This window comes from Haliotis asinina, chromosome 3 (assembly GCF_037392515.1).
Source record: "Haliotis asinina isolate JCU_RB_2024 chromosome 3, JCU_Hal_asi_v2, whole genome shotgun sequence".
Taxonomy (NCBI): domain Eukaryota; kingdom Metazoa; phylum Mollusca; class Gastropoda; order Lepetellida; family Haliotidae; genus Haliotis; species Haliotis asinina.
The window spans coordinates 78,996,663-79,024,386 of NC_090282.1; the positions used below are offsets into that span (position 1 = coordinate 78,996,663).

Genomic DNA, 27,724 nt, shown 5'->3' on the forward strand with positions numbered 1-27,724 from the left:
TGGTCCAACGTGCAATGATCAATGATTTCACAAGGTTGTTGAGCTAAGTTAACAAAGCTTCATTAAACCTACCAGATGTTACCTTTCAAGTTTACAGTCACAGCAGTTGTCCCTTATAGTCCTTTTGGATTCCGTGAAAGCTGTATTTAGAAGGCAGCCAATGATTGTGAAAAGGGCGAATGGAGAGAATGGGGTAATTACATGTGATGTAGATTGAAAGTGAGAACAGGCAGGTTTCATTCGCATCTGCAGAGATCGCCTGATCGTGAAACACAACTCAACACTGAAAGACCAATGAATGTTGATGAATGTAAAATGATACATACCTTCAATTTCAGATTCCAAATTACAAGGAAACATTATCATATTATGCAGCATTCAGAGTGACACTATTTGTAACTTTTTGTAGTCATTCACGGAAAGTCACTGTGGAATTCTAACAATGACAAAGTGCACCACAGAAGATCAGCCCCAAGATATGGACACGAGGAGGAGGAGGCTTACCTTGGTAGTCATCGTGTTGTCGAACTTCTGTGCCGTGTGCTGCATGTCACTGATTGCACCGTTTTTCGCAATAGAGGTAGGTGGGAGACGCTGTTACATTTTTATGATACAAAGGCGCTTGGTATAAATCGGTGAAACACAAGGGCTTGACGGCTTGGAGTCCATGCAATGATTCAGAGTAAATATTATACTACGTATGTTAATCCCGTGCTTTAGCGCTATGTGGTCGACATAAGTGCAAACAAGAACTCGAGGGGTACGCAATAGCTCTCTTGTCACTTTAAAATATTTCCTGTCACATCGGAGGAAAAGGTACAAAGGCAGTAACGAGCGTGCCCAACTTGTGCCTTGGTGCCGGCTTAACGTCATCGGTGAGGTCATCAAGCGTTGTAGGAAAGCGTTGGGAATATGAAGTTCCATTGACACAGACAAATGTTCCTGAACTTAGTTGAAAGGTTTCCAAGCGTTCCCTTTCATCCATAACATATTTGATTTGATGACAAAGGTAATTCACTAACGCAGAGTCAGTTACTATCACCTAGCAAGTGCTCTAGCTACGTGTTTTGTCGTTAAACGTGGCTCTCTAGGATTGTTCCTTATAAGGTGGTTGCAACCATGGACCCACGGAAGGGGTATAATATACGCAAATCTTTTATATCTAAATTGCGTCAGTATCAGGTGCCTGCCTTTATTGCAAAATGACTTCCATTATCACAGATTTTCATATGATTAGGATCGGTATATCGCCTTGTGTTCCCATCGGAAACTATTTTGGTGGATGCTCTGTACTGAATGATCATTACCATTCATGAGAATTTAGAGAAGCATTGATATTCGATGATACAATACAATGAAAATGAAGTACATACATACTGACATTTATATAGCGTCGATATCTAGGCAAAGTGCTCAAATGCGCTTTATTTTCCCTCGATCACTTCATGTCAATCTCATGTTCCTGGGGCGTGCATAATAACTCTTCTAGACGCACCGGGTTAATATGGCTCTTCCATCCCTACTAGGCACTCATTCACATCTGTCTAGAGTAGGACATAGTCACAGTGCTTTGTTCCCAGAAACCTTTTCATAAACCGATATGTAAACACACAACGATTATGTTCACAAAGATACATATAAATCTCACTTTTAATGTAATCAATAAACTAAGACAAAAATGATTGTGTATAATTTGAAAGTAGTAAGGAGTCTATGTAGAACCAAGAACAACCGATAATAATGAATACACAACTGGGCAGGGAAACGACAGTTTTCGACTGCATACCACACAATGCAGAATCTCGTTCATGGTATGTTTGTGTATATTTCAGGCAACAAAGAAAGGTGTAAGTCTGACTGTCGTAGGTGTCATATACAGTTCTTCAGAACTCGTCATCTTCCTTTCGTCGCCAGTGTTTGGCTATCTGGTACGTATCAAAATGATAAAGTGTGGACTTTCAAAATGACACAGCCTACCTACTGTGGACTCTGCACAATCAGGTTTTTCACATTGCTGTATAGTCTCATTGGTCACCCAAGATAGCACAGCTGGCAACTAACTGCATAATGTGCGTCATTCTTTTAAAAAAGTGACTTAGTTAGCCAATAATGAGCAATCAATCAATGTATTGGCGGGTAATCATTTGAAAGAATGGTGTTCAATTTACATAGACACAGACACGAAAGATTGTATTCAGTATAGATTAGTAAATGTACATACATAAACATTACCTTTTGACAAATCTCCATTTAAATCCGTATAAAAGTAGTTAATCAATCATCGTGTTATAGGTTAATCCTTTGATCGATCCAGACACAAGAAATGCAACATGGGGACCTTTGTCGGATAAACCAAGTGTCGCTACCACTAATTATACCTGTTATAAATTCATTAACTGAGCATCAAGTGAATGATGACAAATAACGTGTAGGTTTATACCACCTAACACGGATTACAACCAAGCGACACCAAGTGATTTTGACAGAATCGTCTATGAAAACAAGGGTTATAACTCGGAACCTAGGCAAAGCAGGAGACAAAACTAATTGATAGTAGATTGTGAGAACGTATAGCTTTCATTTTTCACAACAGCTGTCCCGATTTAGGTTTGTACAAACCTGTAAACGAAAGAGTTTACCCCTGAAATGTAGATCAATTCTGCATAGTCCCTTATATCTATACCTACTATTACGCCACGGAGAAACGCCTCTCTGATTGGTTTAAATTTCGTTTGCGGCTGAGAGTTGTGCACTGTTGTGAAAAAGGTCGATTTAAGGTAATGAAAGATCGAAATGAGCAGTTTTAATGACGGGGTTTCATTTATAACGATGTCAACAGGTGATTTATGCATTTGCATCCCCTAGAGTATATATGATCTTTAATACCATACATTGTCACTGGCTTATATCATGAGATCAATGCTTCATGGTTATATTCTTGGTAAATAAATGGAAAAGAAAACAAATTCTGTATTTATATCCACACGTATATCAATGCATTTGTTATCGCCTGTGTAAAATATCTATACGTTGTACATGCAGTAATATCACATTGTACATGTAGTAATATCACAATAATATTCACGCTTTCTCGGGCTAGTGGCTTCTGGTTAGGTCGGGAGCAGGCTTTAGAATGTTCAATGAGCTGAATCTTCTTTTCACGCGTAAGATCGCTTCTTTGTGTCTTTGGTGGTGGAGTTTCCATTTTGCATTGGTAATGCTGACAATGACAATTCTAGTTGACACCACTGACTCATTGGTAATTGATCTCACCAAATAAATTGATCCCTTTTCTCAGCCCATTCATCCAGAAGTTCTTACACTGTTAATTAACTCCCAATCAGCAAGTGCTGGGGACAAATAGATTTTCCGTATCAGTTAGTTGTCAAACATTTGCGTTGTTTTTGTCAAGATTATTATTTTCATTTCGACAATAAATTCTGTTACAAAAGGCACATTTTGGCCAAATTTGGAAACCCATTTGCCTTTCAGTGTTAATGATTTGCATGTGTTAACTCTATCCATGGAAAGTGGGGTTCAACACACATGCAGTGATGCTTTTTCACTGTTCAGATACCTATTTAGTCCAAGGTTGTTCGATCAAGGTAACAATGTCCAAAGCGTTAGTAAAACCTTCCAAACGTGTTGTGATCGACAGTTGGTTTATAAATTTTTTGTTTATGTTGCATATGCATCGTAATCTATATTATGATGTGCATTGTATTTCTTGTGACTTACCGCGTCGTTGTATGAGTCATTTTCAAAAAGTGAACGTTTCCATTAGTGGAAATCAAAATTATGAAGGTCGTATTTTCTGAAATTCCTTTGCAAACTTATTGTAGCTTAATTAATGTGTAATTAACAATCAAAGTGCTAAGTGGTATTAACCATGACCGCTCTGTTTCCAGTGATAAACATAAGTGTTTTTTCTTAAAGATATCAAACATTTTGTTGTTTAATCAGTTTTTAGAACGCACCATACACATATTAAATAGAAACATGCACAAAAACGTTAAAATATTTTATCCAATATGATAGAGCATTTAAAAACCACTCGAACTAACTAAAAACTGAGATTTACTATCTCTGTGTTTTAAATAACTGCAGTTTGGCACTTGTGAATTTCACATTTTCTTTTTACTCAACATGCACACAACGACAACAAGTAAAAGGTACATCAGATTTACACGTTTAATTACTTAATCAGAAAATGTATATCGTAACAGATATAGTCATTGCCGGTAACAGTTTGGATGTGAATGGTAACAGAATGGAAATGCTACATTGTATGTGTCTGAAAATGACATTAAGGATTTCTCATATATTTCTATATAACATTCGACCATATATCTTTGAAAGGTTCATTAAAAACCTTCATTGTACATGCATATTACTGTTCACAGTGATAGTTGTGGGTAAGTAAAATGAAACCAGTAACAGAAATGGCATTTTGGATAAATGTTTTGACACATCTGCCTAATGGCTTGTAATTTTTGTATAAATCTTCACTGTTACAGCCTGTTTGATCAGTGAATTTCATTTTGGCATTGGAAAGAACCTTCAGTTTCTGTGGCCATTTGGTTTTCTTCCGTGAGTATGAAAATATTGGAAAATGGTAACACAACTGACACCAGCCCTCTGTCAGAACTGTTACTTTTCTGAAATGCTCATAAAAGCTTACAACAAGAAAAGTGAATACATCTCGCAACCCTTTAACAGATACTTCCAATTATATCATCCAAAATAGGGCATGTTACCCTAAACGGCTAAACAAGAAAACAACCAATAACTGTTTAAGAGAAACAACGCAGAACATTCACATAATACCGGTAGCTGTTTCAGTAGTATTCTATAAGCTACTAGTGCAGATAAGACAACACTTTATCGGTGATTTTTCTTTCATATGGCGACATTACAGTATACAGTGTTCCCAGAAATTATTGAGAAAATCTTTGTTTTTTTTTTTCTAACGATGCTAAGATTGGAAAAAGGGTTTTCACTATGCACTAAGCATACTAAATAAGGGAGACAACTCTTGAAGGCTTAGAAGGCAGCTCATTACGTCAAGAGTTATCTCCCTTGTCTGAGCAGACGGCTTCCTGTGTTGACATGGCAGAATTTACAGCAAGAGAGAAAAGAAAGCTCATTCTAGATGATTTTGAAAGGGGTGAGGCTGATGCTAAAGTGTTAGCTTGTAGACGTGGTATTCCTCTGTCTACAGTATACAGAACTTTGAAGAATATTCAAACAGGAACCGGGATAGAGCACAAAGCAGGGGCAGGTCGGCCTAGGAAATTCAGTGTTGTGGATCGCCGAAGACTTGGGCAGATTGTGAGTAGGGGCAAATTGAAAAGTGTTGAGAACATCAGAAATGAAATGAAATGAAATGAAATTAGCAGAGGAACTCCTCAGGTATGCAATGAAACAGTTAGGCAGGAATTACAGAGACTTAATTGGGTGAAAAAACGTGGAATTCCCTCGCCGTTGATGAAAGATGCACAAAAGGAAAAACGTTTAAACTGGTGTCGGGCTCATGAAAATCAAGATTGGGATAATGTTTTCTTTTCAGATGAAAGTTCTGTTTGGCTTTTACCTAATTGTGTGAAAATTTGGACCAAAGATACTGTCAAACCTATCTACGAGCAACCAAAACATAGCCCGAAGTTTCATATGTGGGGTGGCATATCGGCTCGCGGAGTGACGCCATTGTGTGTTTTCACGGGAAACTTGACAAAAGAAAGATACGTTGACATTCTAAATGGTCACCTTCTTCCGACAGCACAAACATTGTCTGAAGATGATTTGATTTTCCAGCATGATAATGACCCAAAACACACTGCGCTACACAAAACAGTGGTTGTCGGGCGAAAATGTTCAAGTTTTAGACTGGCCCAGTTACAGCCCATACCTAAACCCAAATTAGAATGTGTGGGGAGTCATGAAGGACAGAATAAACCAAAAGGGACTAAGAAATATTGAAGATATGAAGGCCGAAGTGGTCCAATATTGGGATACCCTGTCACACGATTACCTACAAACTTTGATGGGTAGTGTGCCTAGGCGTATTCAGGCATGCATTGCTGAGCGAGGAGGTCTAACAAAGTACTAAAACAAGACTGAAACTGTAAAAGGATGATGTTTTAACATGTTTATGTAAGTAAAACGCCAGAAGTTAATAAACGTAATGAGTTACATGACGCAACATGATTCTCAATAATTTCTGGGAATACTATATACCCGTTATACCGTTATACTTGGAATGACAGCGTTTAACAGTCTAAGTACGATGTGTAGTGATAATCTGTTACACCTTATTATTCTCATATAGTGACAATGGTAAAAGATTTCCATTGGAGCGTCACCATTGTACAATAGAAGTTGACAATCCATAACGTTTTGCCTTGTCTTATTCAAATACTGTCGTAAGATTAATAGTAATTTTACTGTACATCACCTGGAGTGAAAGAACACATACAGAAACATTTTTCCCTCGTTTGTTTGATATGTGTTGCAAACATTTGTCTTTAATGACAAGAAACATATGTCGATGTAAATCCTTATACTGTTGTCAAGCATGTGAAGGAGTAAAAGTCCCTATACATTGTATTATTTTACACTGTATTGGAACTGTTACACCATATTATTCCTTTATGCCCAAGAATGGTATAGAGGTCTATACTGAAACGTCGCCACTGCATAAACTAAAGCTGATCCATAAAACTTTGCCTTATCAGACGCTATCCTAAGATTATGAGCGATCTTCTTTTGCATCACTAGTAGTGACAGAACAAATGTAGAAACTCTTTTCTTTTTTCACCAACACATAAAACAAGTTGAAATCAATTTTCCAAGTTCTTTACATGCTGTGACACCATTTCCCTTGTGTCCGAATTCACATTCCCTCCTAGCTCTGGAATAACATCTAACAATTGTGCATCATATGAATACCAACACCGGTTTACTGAGGGCCAAGAGAAACAATTTTCTTTACTTGAAACATGTGACATACGGTCAACATATAAGTCATTCTCTTCATCATAGGCAAGGATCCTTCCTGGGCGTGGTCTGTTGTCATAGAGCACCAGAACATATATGTGTGGCGTGGGCAGAGAATTTTTCTTAGGTAATCAAAAGTCCATTAGGTAGTAGGCCGATCAGATAGCTGGCAAACATCATCAGCATTTGAAGACGATGGTGGTAAGTCAGGTTCATCAGATGGTGTAGAAGTGGTTGCCCGATCAGGTGGTGGCAAGTCAGGTTCATCAGATGGTGTAGAAGTGGTTGCCCGATCAGGTGGTGGCAAGTCAGGATCATCAGATGGTGTAGAAGTGGTTGCCCGATCAGGTGGTGGCAAGTCAGGTTCATCAGATGGTGTAGAAGTGGTTGCCCGATCAGGTGGTGGCAAGTCAGGATCATCAGATGGTGTAGAAGTGGTTGCCCGATCAGGTGGTGGCAAGTCAGGTTCATCAGATGGTGTAGAAGTGGTTGCCCGATCAGGTGGTGACAAGTCAGGATCATCAGATGGTGTAGAAGTGGTTGCCCGATCGGGTGATGGTAAGTCAGGATCATCAGAAAATGAAGAAGTGGTTCCTTATCAGATGGTGGTGCATTATGACCATGAGCTGATGCTAGTAGTCCAGGACCGGATTAAGGAGTGTGTCCTTCACATGAAAAAATATGTTGTGCCTATAATTTGGGACCCAGCGTTCATTCAGTGGAGTTTTGGGGAAGTGTGAGCAGATGTGAGTCATTTCTTACATTTGGATTTGAGTCTTCGTCAAGGATATGCTTCAGAACTATCTGGAATCTGATTTCATCTTGATATTATTCATGTCCAAAGGCATACACACTCAGAACATGAGGGAGACAGTCACCATCTGCAGCAACTATTATTGATAAGAGTGGATAATCAGCAACAAATTTGTTTGGAAGGATCTCTGTCACAATCTACTTCATAGCAGCCGTCATGAATGAACATTTCCTTTTGAATTCATCAAATGTATGGAATGCCTCTGAACTTCAGCGAAATAGTTTGCTCCCTCACTACTTTTGGCTGTGTTCTTTCATTTCGTTTTACGTCTGGTACATCATCACCTGAAGTACTGGCTTTTTGTTGTTTTGAAACATCCAAGGAACCCTCTGTGATTTCATCAGTTGGAGACATCCTTTTGATGACCTTGGAAAGGAGATTTAATTGAACATGTACAGCTCACATCAGGATAATGAATCGTACCTTTTGTTGCTCACTTGATTCAGTTTCATAGTTCCTGGAACTGACTCGAGCTTTGCAACAGGACTTGATGGACATTTTTGATCATCACTGTCAATGACTCAAAGAACAGCGTTTGTATTTCTGTCACTGAGCTCTTTAAAAATGTGTCTGCATTCATGATGTCAGATCTACACATAATAAGCTCACCTGCTTTCCTTTTCAACGAACCACAAACGCCATCAGGAGCTCCTGTTCCGTGAGTTGCTTCATAAAAGTTCTGGGTCGCGCCTTTGAAACCATATTCATACAACTTGGTTGGGAGTAAGTTAAATTTTTTCCTTTTGTTTATAGTATGCTGTGGGACCATCAGAAAAAAATGTATTAAACGTACGTCTGACACTCATTGCAAACACCGTTTAGTATAGGGTGCCGATGAGACCAAATAGAAGACGGTCCGTGGTTGACTGAGTCTGAAACGGATGATCATCATGCCAGATGGAGAGTAATCTGGGGTTTTGATGCGTCAAAGTACAAACTCTGAATTTCAGAGTGCAAATTATTCAGCATTCTTTCTTTTTTCTATTGTTAAGCGTTTCTTTTAGCAAGTACTCACGTCTTTTCTCTGGATTTGCGTCCCTCCTTTCTCTGTATCATCTTTGTTTCTCTACTGCGCTTAATGCAATCATCAAAAGAACCTAGGGCATTTCTGGCATTTTAGAGCAATAATCTAAAGATTACACAGTAACAATAAGATAAGACGAAGAGGAGATGGTCATCACATTGAATACCTAGTTGTCCCCTTTGAAGAAAACATGAAGAGAAAAACTAAAAAAGGACAGTCATTCCACAAAAAAATATACTAGATTAGCACTTTCAAACTCCATCAAAACAAGTGCTTGGGGTCAGACATCACATTCGATTATACTGCCATCAATGGTTTTTGACAAAAGCTGTCTCAGTAATACTGGATAGACAGGTGGGCAGTTGGAAAGACAGAGGTCAGACCTATATGCTGTATAGGTTTGTAGTAGGAGACAATAAAAATTTAGCTCAAAATTTAAGACAACAGTTTCGCGGGGTTTTTTTTGTAATCAAGAGAAGGCATGAAATGGCAACGCTACTGGGGCCAAACGTCAGACTCTTACTGCCTATGTGCATTTTGTTACCTAATTTTATTTTTTCTGTCTAGAGAGATACTGTTTGAAAATGATTTGTAAATCTGTGGTTTGTGTTGTTATTGATCTAATGATAGTTATTATTGGGTCACGGCGTTTCGAGTTTTGAGCGATAGTTATTATGGGTAATTACGGTAATAGTTTTTAGCGGTTCGCCTTTAAGCTAGTGCTTTAGAGTTCTCTCGCTTTGGTGTGTTTTGACTCATGGTAAACATGAGCCAATCGCGAAGGTCCCATACTTCGCTGGAATGCTCAAGAATCAGTGACTGTATATATAAGGCTGGTTGCTGGGTTGACAACACACACGCCTTCTACTACACGGACTTATACTGGGGTTGTGTCAATCATTCAGCCTGTCTGCATCTGTCTGTCTACATTCAAGATCGTTCGTTGTGAAAGATTCAGTTTCAGTCTGAGAAATAGCGGGGCAAAAGTGAAAACTGTTGCTGTTTATGTCCATTTTGTTGCCTAAATTTAATAAATCTATCGGTATAGAAAATGACGATATCTTTTAATGGATGATGCCATTAGCAAGATAAAACCTTGCTTCGTAAAAGCAATGGAGACTTCTGAATGCAGCACCAAACAGAAGCTCTGTTCCGAGCTATTCTACCACTGGTTCGGTTTCATCAAAATGCAAAAAGTGACAATCACACTTTGGCAAAAAATGTAAATTATGTTTTCTTGTTTTACTATGAAAAATTGTTGATTATATGTATAGTATTCTGAATATACAAAGATTAATTATGCAAGCTTAACCATGTTTCATTTTCATATTTAACCCCTTTTTAGAAGTTTCATGAAATTGCGTCACTAACATTACAAATTGTAATGTCATTTTGAAAAGATAATGTCGAAGATGATATTCATTCAATGTGCACATTCATTAAAATATCTAGTTTTACAATATAATATGGCTAATGAGTTAGGCAATTTCGACAGGCGAAAAAATTCCTTTCATTTCTGATTTCCAAATGTAATGTATAGCAAAAAAAATGAATTATGTTAGGCCTAGTTGAAGCTCTGCTACTAAACATAATTGCACTACAAATGCAGACTGAAAGAGATAAATCAGTTTTAATTAAATAAGGAAAACTATATTGTTATGGCATGGACATTGGTATTAATTGTTCAATAAAATTAAATATATTTATCAAATATTTAAGAAAGTTTGAAGCCTATGTAATAGGCAAAAGATTTACTTCTGGGTGTCCCTGCCATGTGAAAAACACGTAAATACTGAATTTTACGGCAGTGACATGATGACATGAAATGTCACTACCATCACGCTCTTATCGCTGCCGTTTTCTTCTTTGTCACAGCCGTTATACTGCCCTGTCCTTGTAAAAAAACCAAAACACAAACACACTTTTATACCTATTGATTTTATTTCAGTTTATACAAATATTTATGATAGATAAAATCCAAAAACATTGAAAATTTAGATACAAGCATCTTTAAATTTAATAAATGTCATTGCAGTCACAAATGTGTCCTTACCATAACAAACCCCAGCGACCGTGACCATAACGGTAGTGACAACCACAAACAATATCGGTTTTAAAACAATAACTGGTCCCCACAGTTTACTGAGTTTACAAGGTGTCAAATAATTTCATCTATTGTCTGAGGTGCTTGGCCTTGTTTGGCTTCACAAAATTAATTGGTTTCAGCTGTTGCCTCCGTAACGGTTAGGACATGCAAAAATCTCAGATATGATTATGTAGACGTCTTTTTTTAGATAAAATTAAGAAAAATTATTGTTTTATGTCAGTGTTTAAGTCATGTTTCCTCACTGCCACTGCTTGCATACATGAAGTAGAATCAGATTGCACAGTGAGTTATCATTATTGCACGATGTTTATATATATATATGTTTCAGTAGTGACATCAAACCTTGTGACAAAGTTTGACCTTTTTTCAAAATGTTTTCTTCTATACTAAAAAGGACAAACCACGTCAAGCATGTAGCGCTAACATTATCAGTTGTGATATGTTAAATATGCTTCTTTTTGAGAATCATGAAAAAGACAAAAAAAATCAAATTTCACATCGGCCACTGGAGTATGGCATATGCAAATTGAGTAAAATTGGGTGGTTTGGAGGGATGTTAAGAGTATATATATTCATTTCCAAATTTTGTTACTGTATAGTGTAGATTAAACTGAGATACAATTAGTTTTCATTAAAAAATCATTGATTTTGACTTAAGTTTAACGGGAACAAACATATAAAATAAATATGCGCGAATTTTGAGAATGGCTCATACATTATATACACATACATGAAATGTGAAGCCTGTGTCAGTTTGATTCAGAGAGCATTTTCACTATGCTGTTTGCAGTGGTAGTTCAAAGAAGCAAATGGTGATAACGTAAAATAGGTTTTGTTTTGTTGTGCTTTATTCCATTTTGCGAAATATTTGTGTTTTCTGCCGGATATCCGTTTGGATTAATTCCGAAATACTTGTGTGGTACTGAATGTACATTTTCTTCAACGGCTATACACACATAAAGTATAGAAACCTCTTTTATAGGATTCAGAGCTACTTACGGAATTGGATTTTGGCCATTAACTATTGGAAACTTCTAATTCAAAATTGTCAAGAAATTAGCATGCTCATCTTTTTAGAAACGACGTGACCATGTTGACCTTTCAGCAATATCACGACAGAGTCTTCCAGACATTGCTTTCAAATATTCTTCATCAAGCCCGGGTCTCCGATATACGAGAGAACTCTGAATCCAAAGGGCTACCCAACCCAGCACGTGGGGATAAGAAATGGTTATAAATATTATATATTGTTGAATTTAGCTGACATAGTGCTAGTTTTGTGTGGGTAATATTTATAACATTGAGTCCACTGTTGAGATGTTGTATTTTGTATGCTAGGTAAACACTTGTCTTTTTCTTGTTCTGATCATGCTAATTTTATGGTATTCCATTCGTCATAACGATGTATTCATATTCGATTTCTAGTTATCCACGTTCAGCCCCCGGCTCTTCTACATCGGTGGATTATGCCTATTTGGATGCTGTGATATCATATTCGGGTAATATTCAATATACGACCCACATATATCGCGGATACACCTGTCCCTAAAGTCCTATCTCCCAAACAATGTAATTGCTTAAAGAAACTATGAAAAATATATTTTGTGTATGCATCAATGAATACTTCTTTCGTCAGTTATCCTATTTTTTGTTTGTTCCTGAAAGTGTAAAATGATAAAAGGATCATTTAATATTGCTTCTGAAATTAAAACTTCATTTTGACATATCCTGTTGTCACGTATGCAACTTGAAATCCTAGACTGGATGGTATGCAAGAAGATACGATTTAGCATTGATCCTCAGTAAGCCATGATTGTCATAAGAGGTGAATAACAGGATGGGGTGGTTGGGCTCGCCGACTTGTTTGACACATGCCATCGTATGTTAGGTGAGCAGATCGATGCTCATAGTGCTGATCACTGGATTGTCTTGTCCAGACTTGATTATTTACAGACTGCCGTCTTGTAGCTGGAATATTACTAAATGCGCCGTAAAACTAAACACACACACTTACTCACTGCGGATGGTAAGTTATGAACAAGTCATAATTGTAACACAAGACTGATCGATATGTGATGGATTATTTCTCGTGTGTCTGTTACAGGTGTTTGGGTACTGTGACGTCCACGATTCCCTTTATTGTCGCCTGTTTCTTTGTAAGGAGTATAGAAGCGCTGGGAACAGCCTCCGTTATGACATCCAGCTTTACAATTGCGGGAATATGCTATCCAGAAAGGATCGCAACGGTTTATGTATGTATCATGATACATTACATTTGAACTTTGTCCAGGTTGAAAATAATTATTGTCACTAATCTTAGTGATTGATGTTTCCTCGGTAGGATAATACTCGAGAGGATCAAGGGTAGAATTGATCTTCAGTAATCATGCTTGTCGTAAGAGGCTACAAAAGTTGTAAGGGGTCAGGTGGTCAGACTCGCTGACTTTGTTGACACATGTCGTCGTATTCCAGTTGCGTAGATCGGTGCTCATGCTGTTGATCACTGGATTATTTGGCCCAGACCCGATTGTTTACAGACCGCTATCATATGGTTGGGATATTGCTGAAAGCTATGTAAAACTAAACTCACTCACTCACTTACTCACTCACTCACTCACTCAGCAGGATGAGGTAACCTAAAGAACAAGCTAGAACCAAATTATGGACAGTGTTGGAGTGACTGGGTTTTCATTAAACATTATCTCACTAAGGAGATTGGAATGATGTTGGCTATTTCGGGTTGAGTTTTTAAGCGATCATTCCAAAATACCAAAGGTGTGTATCAGTCATTTTGATATTATACACATGCCATCGCATTCCTGTTGCGAGGATCACTAGATTGTCTGGTCCAGACTCGATTATTTACAGGCATAGAGCTGGAATAGTAATAAGTGTACTATTCAACAACAAACAAACATTAATAAAATGTGTCCTGTCTCAACAAACACGAATACAGACTATATTTCAAGGAAACAAAAGATTAAATATGTTTTGACATTATATACTGAACATCAAGAGAAACGCAACGCTGGCTTTTTGACAGGTTTTTAAACAGAAAACCTAAACATGAACGCTTACTTTTTTAGGATTTCATTTTTTCGAAAATTGCATTTCCTTCCTTCAATGCTTCTACATTTTTCAGTATTGGTCTATTTTACTGAGATGTGGTGTATAAAACTTCGAACATTGCCACGGGAATTAATGGTGAATATTCTGTTCTATAGGGAGTTCTAAAATCTGCGACTGGAGCTGCTCTGATGATTGGGCCGGCAATAGGAGGTGGCTTCTATGAGGTTGGCGGACACAGGTTTCAATACTGAATCGTATGAAACATTCCTACCATTAACAGCTCACTATAAACAGAATTTACTCAAATTATGTTTCATTCTTATAGCGTTCAGGCAATCCTCTTCTGAGGTCAGTGGGGTTTGTTTTCAAAATTATAAACAATAAATTTTTCAAGACCGTACATGTCAAACGTATCATGCTTGGTATGACAGGTCCAGGTGGGATTTAAGGGAGGAATTTTGAACATTTGACTCATAAATACGTTGTGATGAGAACCGAGATACAGAGAATGGAGGGTTTTCGCAGGGCATCAATTCCTAACGCTATCAACGTGCCTGTGATCAGATGGACACCCATGGACCTTGAGGGATCACTCAACTTAACAATGGCAAACATGATGATTGTGAGCAACTCAGTGATCGATTTCATAGGTACACTGTTGCTTGCTAGTTGTCCTTTCTGAATAGTCAGCCTTCTAAAACCCGGGGAAAAGTACACTTTGAAAATAGGTTTTGGACAAACTTGGCAAATGTTGTACAAACGTTTCGATGCAGGAAGGTCGTCGACCTACTCTAAGTGGAGGGTGTAAAATTCAAATATGAGCAACCACTGATTATTTCAATTATCCGACTATCGCATAACATTTCAATGAAAAAAGGAAAGTGTTACCACGCTCTGTATTAAACAACAGTATGTTGCCGAATATATTCCGGGATTACAAGGATCTATAACATTATTTAATACCCTCAAGATATATTTGTCGAATTCTGATTGGTCAACAGCCAAAGAATACGAGACCGTGTAGACGGATTTGCCAGGGTGGCCGAACCGTACACCTCGTCAAATCTGTCACGTGAGACACTACACGGGTTCAATGAACTTGACCTTAGATGGAATGGGGTTGCTAAACGGCTTATGGCTTCGAGATTTTAGATTTGGCGTAAACAGCCCTGAGTATTATTATTATTTTGAGTATAAACAGACCAATAAAATTGGTGATATAATTTCTTATTTGTGTCAATACAAAAATCCAAAAATGAAATGTCTCTGTATTTCAGTTATCGTTTAGCAAAACTTCAAATTCGAGCATTATTATCATAAACTATGTCATTCCGAGTTATCTGCCTTTATCACAGTTCAGGAAATATCAAGGCGAAACATTTCGCACCTCCTGCTGCCAGAGGTTGGATGTTGTTTTTATGATAAGCTAAATAAAAATACATCAAGGGTAATAAATTCCGTATTTCCTGAGGCGTATTCATATTTCAGTTAGGAGGCTACAGTCTCCCGTTCTGGGTGCTCGGGAGTTGTACCATTGTCTGTGGAATTGCCTCCTGTATCGTGATGCCGTATCAAGACGGTATGTGACATTACATCACTTCTCTTGATCACTAAGTATTGCATTAATTCATGCTATATCTAATGCTCACCGATACATTAGCCCAGCGGTAAAAGCGTTCGTCGCGCCAAAGACCCAGGTTCGATTCTCCACATGGTTACAAGGTGTGTGTAATTCATCACTTTCGGTGCAGACTCTTTCCGTGTTGTCAAAACCCTTAGTAACACTGTGCACTTAAAAGAACCCACGAATCCGTTGGTGTATGACCAGATGGTGGCCACATGAATACGTGCAAACACATAGTTGCTGGTACAGCAGCGTGCAGTAAACTTGGACAAAGTACTGTGACTATCTGTCCCAGTCCACCCAGCTGTGAATTGGGTACCTCGTTATGATAGGAGAGCCACAATAAACTCAGTGCGCCTAGCGGCAGCAAGAGGTATATGTTTCCCAGGAAGTTGAGATTGACATCCAGTGACCGACGGAACAAAATACCAGCGCACAGTGCAGAACTAGTTGCATGGATATCTGCGCTATATAAATATCCTATAATAAGGTGCCATGTGTGAAGCTCATTCCTGAAGTCAGGGTCCGTAATATTACTTATTCTACCACGACTTCAGTAAATACTGGATTGTGATTGGTTGATCCAAATCAATCAGAGGTAAATAATTACGTTATATACCACTGATCTTCTAACGCAGTATGTATGTTTCTTTTTTAATCTTCATAACGCCGTTATGGTAGAATGGAGATAAACGTACTGTGTTTGAAAATCAGAGATATGTTAGGAAATTATGATAGTTCTAAATTTATTATGTAAAACCTCACGCTGCTACGCGTTATCTCCTAACTTTCAAATTCAAATTCAAAGAACGGGAACTTTCAGTTTGGGTAGGAAGTATTAGCGTTAACATACTTTTCAAAGACAAACGTCTTGTGAACACACCACCATTTCTCTTTATCCCCACCCTTACACACAACGCATGGATTACACGTGCACAACGCAGTAGCCCCATACGTGGCTTAATTCTTGGACAGAAGGTTCGAATGAACCCAAAACATTCGCACGAACGCACCACTTAAACAAGGTGGCCAGCGATTTGTTAAAAAAGTGCAACATCGGTGTACACGGCCACTGAGCAGGGAGAGTCTTAGATATGTTTTCGTTAGGGCAGCCACGCTATCGGTGACTGTCTAGCATTCAGTGCCAAATCAGGGAACAAGTATTAGAAGTCAAATAAGGACTTCAATTTAAACCACATGGTGGCCCAGTGGTCACATAAGGACCGTTCAGACCGTTGTCTATACCGTGTCGTGTATCTTGTCAAATCAGGACACGTTGGGGAATATAGTGACGTTGGAATATTTCGTTGATTCAAAGGTATGCAAGTAAAACTACATGAGTTTTGAAAATTGTTGAGTTATTTTGAAGTCTTCCACTGCAGCTCAACAATTCTTGTTTCATTCTTGATTCTGATTGGTTTTCAAGAAGGTTCAAGAAGGAACATTAATCTGACAAATATTTTGCATCATCATGACGTCAGAATTGTGACATTTGCTGGTGTTGTGACCTTGACCGTTGTATGGTCGTTCTTGTAACATTTGTCCCTTGTCGCATGTGTCTTTAAATACTAGTACTGTAATCAAAGTCTTGATTGGCGTTTCATTGTTTGGTTGGTATATTTCAAGGAAACAAAATGGGTACTCCATCTACAGTAGCCTATCACAAATACAACCCATGCTTGCCATAAAAGGCGAATCAGCTTGTCGTAAGAGGCGACTAACGGGATCGGGTGGTCAGGCTCGCTGACTTGGTTGACACATGTCATCGGTTCCCAATTGCGCAGATCGATGCTCATGTTGTTGATCACTGGATTGTCTGGTCCAGACTCGATTATTTACAGACCGCCGTAATATAGCTGTAATATTGCTGAGTGCGGCGTAAAACTAAACTCACTCACTATCACAAATACACCTTTGTTTATCACTCATGGTGATTTGGGTGAAACTTGTTCATCAGCAACTAATTCAGTGCTTTATGTCTAAGTGTCTAAGTGTAATTGGTCGATCCATACACTAATTATTTGTAATCTTTCCTCTCCAACTGCTCTGGTTCTTTGCAGCATATACATTTATAACAACCAGTGTCTACAATAAATTATGTTGTAGCTGTTTCCCCAACGAAAAGACAGAGTCGATTTCATGTCCTAGGAAATCCATCCGTGTGGTTTGGAATCCTCTCCATCGCCGTTACATTTTTCGGTACGGGCTGCGCGCTCCCCTTCTACGCAAAGCACCTGACTCAGGTACGTTTAATAACGACAGGGGGGCGTCCATGTCTCGACTCTCGTAGCTCTAAGTTAAAGTATGTGAGTTATGATCGCCTTAAAATTAGAGCCGTCGTCGGCTCAACGAATGGAACCCAGGACAGCCACGGGCAGGCGCATGATCGAGTCTAGCGATAGCCGAGAGCCGCACTTGGGTCGTCCTACAGTCAAAGTAAGGACACGACTTGACTAAACGACCCCATCGCGGCTGGCGACAAGTGGGCTTGATCAGACAAGTTCCATGTATGTCAAGCTAGTATTTATTCAATGTATTTGTACACTATACATAGCCTAACATCATCACTCATGTGATTGCTTTGTTTGTTTGTGTGTTTGTTCTTTATGTACTTTAGTTATGAGTAGTTTGGGTTTTTCTGTTTGGTTGATTGCTTTGTTCTATTTTTTTGTTTCTTGTTTGTTTGGTTGGATTTGTTTGGGATTTGCTTTGGGTTTTTTTATTATTATTTTTTTGTATTTATTTATTTATTTATTTATTTTTTTGTGTGTTGAGTTTTTTATTTATTTATTTATTTATTTATTTATTTATTTATTTATTTTGGGGGGTCTGTTTCTTTTTGGAGGGGGGGGGGTTGGTTGGTGTATTGGTGAGGGAGGCAAAATACGCCCTTCTTTCCAGGAATACCTGTTATCATCATCTATCGGTATTGACTGAATACTAAGCAACACAATCTGCTTTAAGCGGAGACACGTTGTGGTGACAGAAATGGGTTGCTGCTTTCAATTAAATCGTTTCATTATGTTGCAGAAAGAGGATCATCTCCTGCTTCTGTTTTTGTTTCAGTTTCATCTCAGCCAGGGTATCATTGGTGTTATCTACATGACAGCTCCAGCAGGCTTTGCTCTCTCGACGCCACTGTGGGGATATTTACTTGACAAACATGTATGTCATTGCCATACTCACTGTTTACAAATAATAAACATAGTTAGAGGCGATTATCGGGTGGCCAGGCTCGATGACTGGGTTGAAATATGCCATCGTATCCCACGTGCGGAGATCGATGCTCATGATTTTGATCACTGGATTGTCTGGTCCACTCTCGATTATTTACAGACCGATGCCAAGTAGCTGTAACATTGTCTGTAATGCATCCCATCTCTGATTTCTGTAACGAAAGGATCAGGTCACGTACCCATGGGTATCGGTTATCGTAGGGGCAACCACAGGAATACAAATGTGCCTCATTTTGGTTTGCACAACTGCTTTCAATCAGTCGTGTCAGAGCAATAATATATTTGAAACTGGTGAACCTAGTTTTGTCCAATATATAGCTAAAACCTGTTATTTTAATGTAGGAAAACTTTCTTTTCTTCCTCTTTCAGTTGTCAGAAACACCTACACTGTGGGTGGGACTGTGTTGTGTATCCGTCAGCTTCCTACTATTTGGACCGGCTCCGTTCCTGGGAGTTGTACCGTAAGTGTCAGTGGTATCATTTGGTTACAATATAGTTGTTTTTATACATTTATGTCGCCAGAAGTGTCTGTTTCAAAACTACATTGTACTATTGTATTGCGTTACACGACACTCAAAGTGCGAACTCATAATTCGGGAAACAGTTAAACAAGTGTTCTCAAAAACAAACAATTTATGCATGGTTCTTGCCGACACAAAAACTTCAAAGTGTTATTTTCTTCATTGGTGGGTTGGCACTATTGTTGAGCTGACTGTCCAGAATATGTATCATGGTTTGTCAGCAACGTATATACCTGTGCAAATGGTTCAAGCAAACGTCTGAGAGCCTCCCATCCAACATATAACTGGCACCGTCTGATATAACTGTAATATTGCTTAAAAGAATCCTGTTAGCTCACGCATTTGTGTTCGCTGGTTTCATGAAATGAGTCAATGAAAAACATGTCAGTGTCTCCAGAGCTCCTATGCACCATCTGAATCATTTGATTCAAACAAAATAAGGTTTGAACCCAATAGGAGTTAAATTGGGTTTTTATAGTTTTAAAATCCCCTAGTTGGTTAGTTTTCACGAACCAAATTGTGCCTTTTACTACGTTATGTGGAATACGGTTATCAGTTCAGTGATAGTTAAAACGTCCCTAAATGTGTTCGCCCATACGTAAAACAATGACATACGGGTGTTCAATTTTGTAATGTTAATACGTGTACTGGCTCTGACAATGTGGCTCGATACAATCTCTTTAATACCAGCATGCTGTGGCTCTCCATACTGACATACTCCATCATAGGACTTTCATTTGCCCCAGTTTCTGTCAGCGCAATGAAGAGCATATATAGAGGAGCAAGGTAAGTTGAAATTTATAATTTTTTACTTACCTTACCATAGGTCTATAGCATAATACCTCAAGCTTCGCTTAACAGGAGATCTGACGGAGATGAATTGCATTCAAACTTATATGGCTACCTCGCAATCACGACGTCAGGATACGGAAGTATCTGGATCTCCTCACTGCGCGTGCGCGCCGATTCCTCGAAAACTTCACTTTTACTTCAAGCGTCGTCTGTGACAGACGGTTGTGGATTGCATAGATTTTTTTCTGGATCGAATAAAGTCGTAACTTTTTCGATACTTGCCTTGTTTTTTTTCCAAGAGTTTTGCAGCTGGTATGTATTCTTTCTGTCATTGTGTCGATTTTACATGTAATTGTAAAGTTTTACACGTGCGGACTACCTTGCGTGACACATGTCATCGTGTCTCAAATTTTTTCGTGCATTTACGTCCGTGTGTTTCTCGGATGGTTATTTGTTACGTTAGGGCATTTATTTTCTTTCTTTGATGCCCTCCTCAATCAGGATTATTCAATTTATTGCTTTGTGAAGCTAAGGTGATAGTCGTTTCACTTGTCCATTGCACACGTGTAGCACGCTGTGTGGCGCGGTCCATTTTGTGTTAAGGGGGGTTCGTTTTCCACCCTGTTTTATCAGAGTGCTATTTCGTTTGTTACAGCTGTTGTGTATGACACGACATTTTTGTCAGATTTGCAAGAGTCGTAAATCCGGCAAGGATCCCCACGCTGTTTGTCCGGATTGTGCGGCGGTACCATTGCTCCTTAAGTCAGAGGTGCTCGGTTTGTGCGGACCTCTCTCCACAAGACTTCAAGACCTATTTATCAGTCGTTAAAAAGAGAAGGTCTCAACAACTTAGGAAGATGTCCAGATCCCCAGCGTCTTCGGCGGGCTCTAGACTGTCTCTTCCCGGTTCGCCGGAGAATCTACCATCGGACTTCCCTTCGTCTCGTCAGGGAACGCCTGCTCTTCTGGGGGCGTGTCAGAGGCCTGAGCCATCGCAGGCGCCGAGGTCTGGTGCTGCGCCTGCTCCGTCATCTATCCAGCTTTCAGTGCCTACGCCTATGCCTATGCCTACGCCTTCCTCCCAGGCAGGGGATTGGGTTGATGTGACAAGATCAGACGCCCTTGCTCATACAGAGGATTCTTAGGGCGTTACTGGTGCCTACCCCAAGCGCATCTAACGTGACACGGCTGTTTGGCTCAACTCAGCTTGGATCGGACTTGGTAGCTTCGGCGCAGGGCAAAGATAGTGGTCGTGCGCCTGCGCCAGTGTGTAGTGGCGCATCCCAAGCCAGACCTATTGTGAGCAGACCGTCGTCTGGATCGGAGGTGTTTGCTTTTGGTAACGCTAACAATGTGCCTTGGGATAGGAGACGTTCAATCCCTAGGAGGGAATCAGTTAGATCAGCCTTTTCCAGGGGTCGAGGCCAGAGATTTGCGTCCTCGGAACGCCGCAGACCTGCCGACACCAACAGGGACGCTTCCGCCACTCCGGGCAGAGGGAGAGGCAAGCGCCCCTATTCAAGACGTTGAGGGCGTTACCTGTCACGACTGGTACCTCCCGCCACCAGCCGTGCCAGTATTCCCGACACCAGTAGGCTGGAGACTTGGAATCTTCTGGAGGAACTGGCCTATCCTAGAGGATTCCTATGTGACCGGAATTCTAAAGAGAGGCTACAAACTTCCGTTAGTTCGACCCCCGCCGTTAACATCATGCCCAGAGGTACGCATGTACTCTGAGTCGCAAAGTCTGCTGTTGAGACAGTGTTGCTGGGACAGTGTGCCATCGAGGAAGTACCGGCCCCACACCTCTCACCAGGGTTCTACTCGCCGATCTTCCTCGTTCCCAAGAAAGACTCAGACAATTTCCGGATGATTCACAACATGGCGGCTTTCAACGAGCGTTATCTGATGGAGCCGCCACACTTCAGGATGATCTCCCTGGAACAGCTACGACTCAAGTTGGCTCCGGGTGCATGGTTGTGCAGCATGGACATTCAAGATGCTTACCTACATGTCCCGATCCATCCGGCGCACAGAAAGTTTCTCAGGTTTGTGTTCGGGGGTCACCATTACCAGTGGCGAGTCCTGCCGTTTGGCATATCTACGGCCCCGTGGTTATTCACCAGGATCACGACTCCCATCACTCGCTATCTGCACCTACGGCAGATAGAGTTCGATCCGTACATCGACTCCTCAATCAAGGCGAACCTCAGTTGATACGCAGACATCTGGACTTTGCCATTCGTCTATTGGAGCAGCTGGGGTGGCTGCTAAACAGGGAGAAGTCGCAGTTGCAACCTACTCAGGAGCTAGTATTCATCGGGGGCCTCTTCCAGACGCAGCTCGATCGGGTTCTCTAAGATCCCGGAATTGGTGGCGATGTTGAAAGCGTTCAAGCTGGAGGACCAGAAAGTCAAGTTTCGCCCTCCAGCTTGGGACTTGAATATCGTACTCCAACATTTGAGAGGTCGGCCGTATGAACCCTTGGAGTCAACATCCTTTGAACTGCTTACTAGGAAAACAGTTTTCTTACTGGTCTTAGCTACGTCAGCTAGGGTCAGTGAGAGTCAGTGAGATACACGTCCTGGACGTGACTAGAGTCCGCTTCGAACAGACGAGGGTGTAGCACAGCTAGGACTTTTATGGGATTTCCTGGTTAAAACCGAGCTGCCAGGCCAGCCGGACAGATTGTTTTCTATCCCGCCTATTTCATCTATAGTCGGGCCGGAGGATAGAGCAGAACTCTTACTGTGTCCAGTCCGGGCGTTGAAGCTGTACATTATAAAGTCTGCACCGCGTCGAGGTACTAGGAAGAGATTGTTCCTACCAATCTCGACGACGGCTAAAGGGGAAGTCAATAGAAACACCATAGCGCTCTGGTTGAAGCAGACTATTCTGGCGGCGTATGATGTTCAGAGTCTCCCTCACCCGACAGCTAATAACCCTCATGAGATCCGGGCATTAACGTCAACCATGGCCCTGCACAGGAACTGTTCAGTTCCCGATATCATGGCCGGTTGTTTCTGGAAGTCGTCGACAGTCTTCGCTAGTCATTACCTGCGCGACTAAGCAGTAGAGGACATGGAGGGACTGCAATCATTCGGACCGTTAGTAGTTGCTCAGCAACTTACTCGTCCGATTGCCCTTTAAGGTATGTTGCTTCTTACCTTGGTCTATAGGGGTCTTGTACTTACATGTGATAAGATACCATACCCCTCCGGTGGTTAGCACGTGACCCGCTACTCTGATTCTGTTCCAGTTCCCGTTTGATGGTGAGGTGACGGTAGATGCGTCCCACAAGAGAATCAGTATTGGTCCGTCTACCCTGATGCATATGTGGGAATTATTACACACTGGCGGTCCTCGGGAATCCGTCACCACCGTCCAGGCTGCTGTATCCATATGCTATAGACCTATGGTAAGGTAAGTAAAAAAATTATTAAAATCTAAATATTTTAGATATTTAAATACTTACCTTACCATAGGGCGGTAACTTCCTCCCAACGCTGGATGCTCCTCCCCACTTCGGATTCTTCGGACCGGGAAGTAAAAGTGAAGTTTTCGAGGAATCGGCGAGCATGCGCAGTGAGGAGATCCAGATACTTCCGTATCCTGACGTCGTGATTGCGAGGTAGCCATTCAAGTTTGAATGCAATTCATCTCCGTCAGATCTCCTGTTAAGCGAAGCTTGAGGTATTATGCTATAGACCTATGGTAAGGTACGTATTTAAATATCTAAAATATTTAGATTTTAATAATTACCCACGATACAATATGCTCACACTTGCTTCATCAAAATTCCAAGCCTGACTTTTTTTTATAGTAGCGCCCATTGTAACTTTTGGTTTGGGTTTCTGTTGAAATTGTTGTTGTTGTTGATGTTGATGTTGTTGTTGTTGTTGTTGTTGTTGTTGTTGTTGTTGTTGTTGTTGTTGTTGTTGTTGTCTAACGGTGGATGGGGTCCCGTAGATACAATAAAACAGAAAGAAATCTGATATATACGACTCTTACGTTTAAGCCGTTCCCGCTGGCGTGACACCCGAAAACCAACACCCAACCCTGATTATGTCCGTTGTCATTCCTTTCCAGAGATGGAGGACTGGAGGACGACGGAGCTACATTCGGGTTCTTGGCTGGCATTATTCAGTCATCTACTTACATCGGGTAAGACATGTATCGTAATGCCTACCACTAACAATACACACAGTGTTTGGGAACCGATTCTGTCATTTGAAAGTTTTTTTCATGGCTTGCAATAGAGAGGCAGCCAACAGGAACACACGCCAGGAACCATTTTGACTTTACCAAGTTGAGAAGGGGGGATTCTATTTTGGATTCAGCTCTAATATTCATTCATTTCTGATGAGATACGGTTAGCGACACCAGAAGCAGACAAGGCACTTCTGTTGTACCATCGTTATTAATTCGAATAGTTGCAAGTCCGATTGCTTTAACGCATTTGCTCATCACGCTAATGACCTTGGCTAGATTCCTATCGTGGGCGCAATGGGTGAAGCCAATTTCCGACGTCCTCTACCGTATTATTGATGGGAAATAGCTAGAAGCGATGTAAAGTCGTACGTACTCACTTTACAACATTAACACAAGGAGACAATTGTCCTCGACACTATTTTGATTTTGTCCATTTGGGGAAATTGTTTACATTGTACATGCATTTTCACAATATCGTTTTACACGTGCCCTGTTTAGGAATATGCCCAACACTCGACAGCTTAGAATCAAAAGATAACCACTTGACGAAAATCATGAGTATTTAGTCTGTCCCTAAATTTCAGCCAAGCGTGTGTTTCATTTGTTCTTCCAGCTAAAGATATCATACAACATTGCTTGTTCGGGACAATAATAATAAGAACCTTTGGTATTTAATGCAAGTAGATAAGAGTCTCGTCTTTTAACTGCCTACCTCAAGGTTAATGTCCACAAAATGATATCTCTGAGGACGACTGTGGTCAAATTCATGTCAAACCTTCAGACATCCTCATCTACTTGGGTATGTTTAATGACAAATTATTTTTTTGAAAAAAAGGTTAAGTGAGAATACGAGGATGACTGGCTCCATTTATAAGCATCTGGTTCACGTTTGATCCTTTGTTGTGTGCGCTTACAACACATCACTGCTGCATAGTAAAACCACCACTTCCTATCTGTAGATATGTCTCCCTACACTACTCTTGACCAGCAATCTGTTTAATCGGAATTGGGCTGTTGATCTATATAGCGGCCTCATGTTTCGTGTCCATAATTCAGGAACCACTGAACATGCTCTCAAGATAAACAGTCACACGTCTCCTGCTCTGAAGTTGTTGGAACATGCATGGCCCAAGTGAAGCTTTCAAATGTAATGTAACGGTTACTAGAAAGGTGTGTGTATAATACAAAATATTGCTTGTACCACACGTTCCCTTTTTCTTCTTGTTGTTCTTGTTGTTTGCCACTCTTCTTCAGTGCTAGTGCCACTTCTATGGTAGGATAGGTTCGTCCTTTTAAAACCACCTGGCACCATCTCCACACGACAGTTAATCCGGTATAAAGAATACAATACTGAAGGTATTTGCGACACTAATATGAAACCAACATACGTAATGTTTTTCAGGACGTTCTCTGGTCCACTTCTGGGTGGAATAATAGTGGACCATTTCGGATTCCAGTGGCTGATGACAGCATGTTCCATCCTGATTATGGTTACGGTAAATACTATCAAGGACACTGTATTTGGAACCTGCTGATTTCAACTCGACATTAGTCTGTTTATCTCGGGAGTAAAGACAGGAATGATGCATTAACTCTGGATCCCAATGTAGTGTCTGTAATGTAGTCTCACAATGTCTGTTCTGGTTATGTTTGCAGTGCCTGTCCTTCTTGCCCTTCCTCGTCATCACGTTGTGGAGGAAGTACAGACTCAGGACTGCCAACACCGGAGGCTATTTGGAATTGGAGTGATTTTCATAGGAATATTCTCAAATGGAATTTAAATGAATAAGTCGTCAAGTATCCAGTCAACAAGGTACTCGTAACAGAAATCACTGGTGTGCTGTAAGTGGCATGTCCGTGAAACTGATGAGAACGTTCAAGACATTTTGCGCAGTCGTCCAGGGACATCAGCATTCATCGAAAGATATGTGACATTGACATCGGAGTGGGGTTTTTTTTCATAAATAAATATGCAAAAATTCTTAAAGTTACAAAGTAATGACTATTAATTTGAAATTAGTAAGGTTTGTACTAGTTTGTACTAGTTTGTACTAGTTTGTACTACTTTGCGCTAGTAGGATATTTACACATGTGGATGAATTTACTCCATTGGACGTCACGTTGAGCAATTTGTCTGATTATCAAAAAACAAAAAAAACACGATAGAAACTGAGCTCATCAAGCACGTTTATCAATACATTTAAAAAAAACTTCAGAACGGTTGGAGTGAGTATGCCGCTCGTAACAATATTACAGCAAAATCAAGACGGGGACACCAGAAATACACTTCACTAATTGTGTCCATGTGGGGAATCGAACCCGGATCTTCATCGCAAATGCCGGGTGATTCAACTTTCAAGCTAGCCTAACAGCCCTGGGACGTTTGGAACTACTTTGTGGCATTTCTCATAACTTTCCTCTAATTATTGTGCTGAAAATTGAAGGATTAATTGGGCTAACACAAGCATGTCACGTAAGATATTGTCACGGGTGATGCTGAAAGAAAACTGACTGTTCGGGAAGTCTGAATTGTGTCAATGTACATTGGAGAGGAAAGAGCACACATGTCCCAAACATCAAAGATGCCATTCATGGATTAACGATATATAAGGATATCTGTTGCAGCACCGTATGGGTTTCAGCAGGACAGAGTGGGGTACATACTATGCCCTCTTAAACAATGGTGCTTTGGGGTTATATAACCCTCCCTGTAAGTTAGTTTGATGTGCTTCTTGTAATATGTTTGCATATTCCCTCCCGGGAACAAACTTCAAAGGAACCCACACGCTACTGAAGAGGAGGTTAAGGCTTATGGTTACAAGTTGAAGCCTGTATTCTTGTGTGAAACATGGACAGTCAAATATTAATCATTAAAACTATGCTCAGGGCCACTATTAGCAGGTATTCTTAATGTGCTTCTTGTAATATGTTTGCATATTCCCTCCCGGGAACAAACTTCAAAGGACCCCACACGCTACTGAAGAGGAGGTTAAGGCTTATGGTTACAAGTTGAAGCCTGTATTGTTGTGTGAAACATGGACAGTCAAATATTAATCATTAAAACTATGCTCAGGGCCACTATTAGCAGGTATTCTTGATGTGCTTCTTGTAATATGTTTGCATATTCCCTCCCGGGAACAAACTTCAAAGGAACCCACACGCTACTGAAGAGGAGGTTAAGGCTTATGGTTACAAGTTGAAGCCTGTATTCTTGTGTGAAACATGGACAGTCAAATATTAATCATTAAAACTATGCTCAGGGCCACTATTAGCAGGTATTCTTAATGTCATTCAAAATGTCATTGTTTCCATCATGTCGTTATCGTGTA

General features: G+C 40.2%; 1 protein-coding gene across 1 annotated transcript; it reads left to right on the forward strand.

The window, feature by feature from the left end:
* Positions 1-478: 478 nt before the first annotated feature.
* On the forward strand, positions 479-26,222 carry LOC137279066 (MFS-type transporter SLC18B1-like). The gene is made up of 13 exons (XM_067811544.1): positions 479-580; positions 1,833-1,928; positions 12,367-12,440; positions 13,046-13,193; positions 14,166-14,248; positions 15,012-15,082; positions 17,741-17,877; positions 18,701-18,799; positions 19,240-19,331; positions 20,082-20,177; positions 24,273-24,347; positions 25,798-25,891; positions 26,052-26,222. Exons 1-13 carry the CDS (start codon positions 479-481, stop codon positions 26,142-26,144), a joined length of 1,260 nt encoding a protein of 419 aa, XP_067667645.1. The 3' UTR covers positions 26,145-26,222.
* Positions 26,223-27,724: the final 1,502 nt, after the last annotated feature.

What these genes read in the sequence shown, in the direction of transcription:
- LOC137279066 (XM_067811544.1), top strand. Translation starts at nt 479, where the DNA reads ATGGACACGAGGAGGAGGAGGCTTACCTTGGTAGTCATCGTGTTGTCG. An exon ending in ACGCAAAGCACCTGACTCAG is followed by an intron (nt 17,878 to 18,700) that starts GTACGTTTAATA and finishes TTTTTGTTTCAG; the next exon opens with TTTCATCTCAGCCAGGGTAT. An exon ending in CCGTTCCTGGGAGTTGTACC is followed by an intron (nt 19,332 to 20,081) that starts GTAAGTGTCAGT and finishes CTTTAATACCAG; the next exon opens with CATGCTGTGGCTCTCCATAC.